This window comes from Haemorhous mexicanus, chromosome 32, assembly GCF_027477595.1.
Source record: "Haemorhous mexicanus isolate bHaeMex1 chromosome 32, bHaeMex1.pri, whole genome shotgun sequence".
In the NCBI taxonomy this organism is placed as follows: Eukaryota; Metazoa; Chordata; class Aves; order Passeriformes; family Fringillidae; genus Haemorhous; species Haemorhous mexicanus.
Window position 1 is genome coordinate 2,018,495 of NC_082372.1, and position 7,247 is coordinate 2,025,741.

General features: G+C 56.1%; 1 protein-coding gene across 3 annotated transcripts; it reads left to right on the forward strand.

Annotated features, from left to right (window-relative positions):
• The first annotated feature begins 54 nt into the window (after nucleotides 1–54).
• LOC132340600 (rano class II histocompatibility antigen, D-1 beta chain-like) lies at nucleotides 55–2,696 on the forward strand. Of its 3 annotated transcripts, none has more exons than XM_059871683.1 (3): nucleotides 58–560; nucleotides 2,267–2,313; nucleotides 2,474–2,696. In XM_059871683.1, exons 1-3 carry the CDS (start codon nucleotides 134–136, stop codon nucleotides 2,495–2,497), a joined length of 498 nt encoding a protein of 165 aa, XP_059727666.1. In that variant the 5' UTR covers nucleotides 58–133; the 3' UTR covers nucleotides 2,498–2,696. The 3 variants fall into 3 exon arrangements, with proteins under 3 accessions (XP_059727665.1, XP_059727666.1, XP_059727668.1); XM_059871685.1 differs by having other exon boundaries at nucleotides 2,477–2,696; XM_059871682.1 differs by lacking the exon at nucleotides 2,474–2,696 and having other exon boundaries at nucleotides 55–560; nucleotides 2,267–2,460.
• Nucleotides 2,697–7,247: the final 4,551 nt, after the last annotated feature.

A 7,247-nucleotide genomic window follows, 5' to 3' on the forward strand; every position in this document is an offset into this window, starting at 1 on the left:
GGAGGGGGGACCCCGAAACTGAGCCCGAGAGTGGCTGGAGATTGGGGGATTTGTAGGAAAATGGGGAAACGGGACCCTTAAAGTAATTTTGGGAGCGGCCAGAGATGGGAGGGGAAAAAATGTGGAAGGGGAAATGGGGGAAGGATGGCACAGAGGAAGCGGCAGCGCGGGCAGGAGGGTCCCATGGCGGCCGTGGGGCACAGGGAGTGCGCAGTGGGGATCCAGGTTGGCCCCCGGTGCTCTGGGGGTGCTGGGGGGGCACCCCGGAGCTGTGTCCTGCACTCACAAGGGTGTTCCAGGGGATGAGATTGAAGAGTGTCACTTGTTGAACGGCACGGAGAAGGTGAGGTTCGTGGAGAGGTTCATCTACAACCGGGAGCAGTTCCTGATATTGGACAGCGACGTCGGGGTGTACGTGGGGTTCATCGCCTATGGGGAGATGAATGCCAAGCGCTCTAACAGGCACCCGGTTCACATGGAGTACTACCGGGCTTTGGTGGACACGCAGTGCTGGCGAAACTACGAGCTTTATGCCCCGTTCACAACGGTGGAGCGCCGAGGTGAGCGCGGGGCAGAGCGCGTCCCCTCGGACCCTGCCCTGCCAATGACCCTGGAGCTCCTGAAATTCCCAGTATCCCTCGAGTCTGGGAATCGCCTCAGAGGCGGCAGCCCTCCTTGTGTCCATCACTGGGACATCCTCTCCCACCCAGTGACCCCCCCGTGGCTCCTCCAGCCCATCCCAGTCCATCCCGGTCACTCCCAGCGCTCCGCGGCGCGTCCATCTCGGTCGAGCGTGGAGATAACGCCTCTCAGCCAATCACAGCTCGTCCCTCCGATGACCCATCTGTTGCTAGGATCATCCGCAGATCCGAGTGCCCCGAGCTGGACTCGGCCTCGCAGCGCCGCGCACGTCATTGCCAGTTCCATCCCAGTCCATTCCCAGATCCCTCCCAGTGCCACCGCAGTCCCTCCAACTCCCTCCCAGACCCTCCCAGTCTATTCCCAGTCCACTCTCCGACTTTCACGCTCTCTCATAGTGCCGAGTGCCCCTCCCACCTTTCTCAGTGCCACTCCAGTCCCTCCCAGTTCATTCCCAGACCATCCCAGTTCCAACCAGCCCCTCCAAGTCAATTACCAGTCTATTCCCAGTCCATTCCCAGTTCACGACAAGACTTCCACCGTCTCTCCCAGTACCCCCCATCCTCTCCCACCTCTCTCGGTGCCACTCAACTCCCTCCCAGTCCATTCCCTGTCCCTCTCCACCCCACTAAAGCCCTCCCCTCTCCCAGTGCTCCCCAGCTGATTCCAGTGTGTCCCCACTCTCTCCCTCTCACAGTGCCCCCAGTGTGTCCATCTTGCTGGTGCCCTCGAGTTCCCAGCCTGGCCCCAGCCGCCTGCTCTGCTCCGTCATGGATTTCTACCCTGCCCACATCCAGGTGAGGTGGTTCCAGGGCCAGCAGGAGCTCTCAGACCACATGGTGGCCACCGACATGGTCCCCAACAGGGACTGGACTACCAGCTCCTGGAGCTGCTGGAAACCCCCACCCCCAGGGCAGGCTCACCTACACCAGCCAGGTGGAGCACGTCAGCCTGGAGCACCCCCTGAGCTGCACTGGGATACGGGGGAGCCCCCGGGGGCACTGGGAGAGCCACTGGGCTGTGCTGGGAGCCACTGGGAAGGAGCTGAAGGGAGCTGTCTTGGAACTGGAAGAGGGGCTGGGGGCTGGGCAATGGCTGGGAAGGGGTTTGGGGGATGCTGGGGAGGGTGAGATGGGGTTGGGGGGGTCCTGGTGGGCACTGGGAGGGGTTTGGGGGTGCTGGGTGTGACTGGGAGGGAGTTTGGGAGCACTGCCATCCTCTCACCACCCTGTGTCCTCCTTCACCCCTGTCTTTCCACATCCCCCGTTCCCTACCCGGAATGGGGATTGCTGTGTAAGAGACGGTTGGAAGTTTCCCTCATTTGCCTCATGACCGTCGCCAGGACAGACCCTGAGGGCTCTGGCTGGAGTTCTGGCCTGGTTGAAGTGGATGCTCACCAAGTGATTGTGTGCAGGTGTGCTTGCTGTGCCTCCACGGTCTCACACCTGCTTCACCACCCCACAACAGCCCATGAATTTCCCCATCTCTTGGCCAAATGAACTTTCTGAGCTAACTCTGGTGATCCCCCCACGGAAGATCCCTCATCTGCCTCATGACCACCATCAAGGACGGAGACTGAAGCCCCCTCCCAAGGAATGAGACTGAGACCCTTATAATTCTAACACAGGATGCTGGCCTGACGGAAGTGGGATGTCTGCCAAGTGGTGCCTGCAGGTGTGTTCGCTGGACCAAGACTGGTTTCCCACAGAACCAATCCTGAAACAATGGGTCCCGCTCACTGCTGAGATTGCTTTGTCCTGTTTTGGAACATGGGCTGTCCATACCTGTTTTCAATACACTTATTCTCTGTTGTCTTAACCCATTCTCCCCTCAGCAGAGGACTATAAGAGACCCCTGAGTTAACCAAAGAATTTGAGATTCTCCTCAATGTGACAAGACGGATCTACTGGCCGGACCACAGGGATTTCATCTCTCCATTGGCAGCTATTCCCCCCAGCCCTTCTTTTCCTCTCTCTCTCTCTATCCTTTATCTCCTTTCTAATCCTTCTATCGCATTTGCTGTGGGCACTCAGTAAAGGTGCATTTGTTTTGATGAATACTGAAATCCCCTCTGTGTTGTTTTGCACTCTGAGATCAGTTAATGAACCATCACAACCCCACTTGTACAAGTGGATCATGGCAGGCCGCGCCGTCCTGGGCCCTCCTTCTGAAAACGGCGCTGACCACGCTGTTTAAGATTCCCCTTTTTCCCACCAATTCCTTCTCCTCTGGTCCCAAACCTCCCCTTCCCCCCTATCTACCTACCTCTCCCCCTTCCTGCCGTGCCTCTGCAGCTGGCCCTGCCCCGGGCCCGCGTGGCGCGGCTGCGAGCCCCGTGCAGGAGTCAGCCGGCCTCACCACCACCCTGTGAAAAACCAATCACTCGTTATAAAAATTTAAATGTTTAATAGTAATAAAATAGTTACAAAAACAGGAATAAAAAAATAGAACAGTAAGAACTTGGACAATCAGAGTTAGGACAATAAAGGACAATAAAAAAGCAAAGAATTATGAACATTTGGATACTTTCCTCAGAACAGCATGTCAGCTAACAAAGGGTTAACCCTTAAAAGCAATAGCCTGCTGCATATTCATAAATCTCATATATGATGCAAACATTCCTTTCAAAGTAGAGATTTTTCTGGTTATTGTCACCTTACCCCCCTACATCTCGTAAATCATGGTTTGGCTCCGTGGAGTCTGAAAGAAGGAGGTGAAAGGAGTCTGGTTCTTCATGATAAGGAGGCAATAATTCTTCTCTTTGGGATTTTAGTGTCTTGTTGCTGTTATCTCTGTGAAAAGAATTTCTTGAACATCTCATCCCTTTCTTGAGCTAGTTAGAAAAGTATCTTACATCGCATAGTTTCTATTTTAATATTATGCTATAGCCTAAAACTCTATTTACCACACTACTTAAGAGGATTAACACAGCATTAATTAAGTAAAACAGATTAACTTTCTAACATAACACACATAATATTCCTTTTATTATTTGCAAAAAGCCAACCATATAATACTCATTTTTCACAATAACAACACCCACAATACCAGTGCCAACGCTGAGACCAAACACTAAAGTCTGTGCCCCTCATGAAGAGGGGATCAAAGAACTGCACCCCTCCTGGTGAGGAGATCAAAAGCCTGAGGAGATTGAGCTGTTAACTCATGAAGTAAAAATGTATTCATTTAATCAAGGATCATCATTTCTGTTACTTTATCCTTTGTGATTAAGACTCAAATGCTTTTCTATTCCTTGTTAATCATAATTAATAATTATTAATTATTAATATTCATTTGCTGAATAATATTCATTTTGGTTTTGTAAACTATTCAGTCATATTCCCGAGAATCCCCTTATTTTAAGTTATTCAGCATGCATTGATCAATTTAAAAATGGGGAGTTGTGGAGTGCCCCTGTTCCTAAGAGACAGGAATTTGATCTCACCCTCCTTGTGCTGCTAAGAACTCCTCTCTTGCCTCCAACACCAACTCCCCCCTGGGATCCCCTGTAAAAACCCCCGGCCCTGCCTTTGCCTGGTCCTTCGTCCCCATCCCGCCCCTCCTACCCGGGGGTAAGGAAGAGATTCTGGAGCTTTCTGGAACCAGGACCCATCTCGTTTGTTCCCCTGCCCAGCGCCGGCAGCTGCGCCCTCCGTGGGCACGATGAACCCAGCTGCAATACACAGCAACAGCAGGGAGCCCAGAATTACCCCAAATTCCCCAAAACTCCGGTCAGGGACCAGGAAATTACCCCAAAATTACCCCAAAACTCTGCTCAAGGATCACGAAATTACCCCAAATCCCCCAAAACTCTGCTCAGAGACCACAAAATTACCCCAAAATACCCCAAACTCCAGTCGGGGATCCCAAAATCCCCCCAAATCCAGTCAGGAAATCCAGTCCTAAAATCCCTGCAGGACCCCCAAAAATCACCCCAAATTCCCTCAGGATGCCCAAAACCCAGTCAGGACACCCAAAAAATCCCTTCAGGATCCCTCAAAATCCCCCTCCAAATTCCTGCAGGACCCCCCAGACCCCCTCAAGGCCCTGTAAAATCCCCCTCAAATCCACTCACAACCCCAATTCTCCATAGAGACCCCACCAAAATCTCCCCAAAAACCTTCACGAGCCCCCAGTTCTCCCTCAGGACCCTCCAAAGCCCCTCACATCCCCTCAGCCCCGTCACAACCTCCCAAATCCTCTCAGGACCCTCAATTCTCCTTCAGAATCCCTCAAAATCACCCCTAAACCCCTTCACAACCCCCCAGTTCTCCCTCAGGACTCCCACATCCCCTCAGGACCCCACAAACCCCCTCACATCCCCTCAGCCCCCCCAATCTCCTCACAAACCCCCAAAATCTCCCCCTAACCCCTCAGGACCCCCCAGATCCCCCTCAGGACTCCCCAAAGCCCCTCAGAACCCTCCACATCCTCTCAGGACCCCCCCAAAACCCCTCAGATCCCCCCCTAACCCTCTCAGGACTCTCCATATCTCCTCACGAACCCCCAAACCCCCTCACGACCCCCCTGATCCCCTCAGAACCCCCAAGTCTCTCTCACGAACCCCCAAACCCCCTCAGCTCCCCCAAACTCCCTCCTCACCCGCCCCCTTCCCCTCGCTCCCGGTGCTGACTGCGGTCGCTGTCGCCCATCCCGTGCTGCCGGCAGGGGTCCCGGGGCTCCCTCGGCGCCCCCAAATTCCCGCCCCGCCCCCCCCCGCGGCCTCGGCCCGGCCCCGCTCCGCCGCCGCTGGGCCCCACCGGGACCACAATGCCCACAATGCACCGAGTCTCAGCCGGAAGCAGCCGCCGACGCCGACGCGGGGGTAACTTCTGCCAGTACTTCTGCCATGCATTCTGATTGGTCCGCGCAGCGTTTGGCGCTTCTCGCCAGAGGTCTCGCGAGAGAAGCAGCGCGGCCATGTTTGTTAAGGGCAATTTTGTGGGCTCCTCAGAGAGCTCCGTGTTCTCTCATAAATCCAGCTGGGAACGGAGGAATGAATCCGCCTGGAAATGGCGGGATGGAGCCTAAATCCCCTCGGGCTGAGCCTAAACCCCCTGGGATTGAGCCAAGTCGGCCAAATCCTGAAGCTTCCCGTGGATTTTGGCGGTACCATTCGGGGGCTGGGGGCCACCACAAGTGTCATGAGGTCCCTGACACCTCCCCTGTCCCCCCACCAGCTGTCCCTGGCCCTGCTGCTGCCACAGGTCACCGTAGTGGCTACCCTGGGCGAACCTACTGGCCATCCTACCCAGTCTGAACGAGGAGATGAGGCCGTTCGTGTCCCCAAGGTGCCTGTACAGGGAGCTGGAGAAAGTCACCAGGGAGCTCCGGACCACCCTGCACCGCATGGATGACACCTGGAGGCACTGCAGTGTCACCTCCGATGATGGAAGACGCTGTCAACCCCCTGAGCCAGGCGCTGGCTGCCTGCAAGAGCACCCTATGGACCCCCCCGGAGCCGTGTGACAATGGTGGCCCACAACTGGCAGGGGTAGGTCGATGTGCTTGTGGATGGGTGGGCCCGGCTGTCAGGGAAAGCCATCGAGCTCCGCAATGCCTGGAGGGAGGTGGCCACCAAGGCGGCCATCAAGGTGGCCACCGCCCGGGCCAGGGAGCTGCAGGACAAGGCTGCCCATTATTGGACAGCTCAGGAAGACATTCTAGAGTTGAGTCTTGCCCTGGGCAGGGAGAAGGGGGCCAAGGTGATGGCCGAATATGAAGCCTGGGTGAGGAGACAGGCCAGGGTGGCTGCCAGCAAGGGAATAAGGGCCACCATGGAGAGACAGGAGGTGGAGGTGGCCCTGGGGCTGCTGGAGCGCTTGTTGGCTGCGTTTGACAAAGCCACCACATTCCCCTGGGAGCTCCAGCGCCCGCTCAGGGACATTGAGGCCACCCTGAAGGGGACAAATGAGGCATCACCCAATATCCCCAAGGACTTGGTGGCCAAGGTGGCCATGGCCAAGCAGCTGTGGGAGGCTAGCACCTGCCTATTCAATCATCACCTGCTGGGGACACTTGGGGATATCCACAACCTCTTCTTGAGTCCCTATGGTGGCTTGCGGGGCATGGCAGAGGGGACAGCAGAGGGGGCAGGGAGTGGCAGAGGGGCAGGCGTGGGAGGGGCTACGAGGGGAGGGGCAGGCGGTGGCAGAGGGAACAAGAGGCTGACAAAAGGGATGGAGGGGACAAAGGGGACCCCTCGAGGGCATGGGGACCAGCCTAGGAGGCCACAAGTGCCACCAGGTCTCTGACACCTCCCCTGTCCTCTCTCCAGCTGTCTCCAACCCTGCTGCAGCCACAGGTCACTGTGGTGGCCAATCTGACAAGCTGCTGGCCACCCTGCCTATGCAGGAGAAGGAGATGAGGCTGTTCGTGTCCCCAGGGTGCCTGCACAGGGACCTGGAGGATTTAACCAAGGAGCTCCATCAGCCTGTAAAGCATTGATGACACCTGGAGGCGCCGCAGTGTCACCTCCGATGATGATGACCCTGTCACCTCCCTGAGCCAGGTGCTGGCTGCCTACGAGAGCACCCCATGGACCACCAGGTTAGATGTGACAATGATGGCCAGCAAACGGCAGTGGTTGGTGGCTGTGCTTATGAACA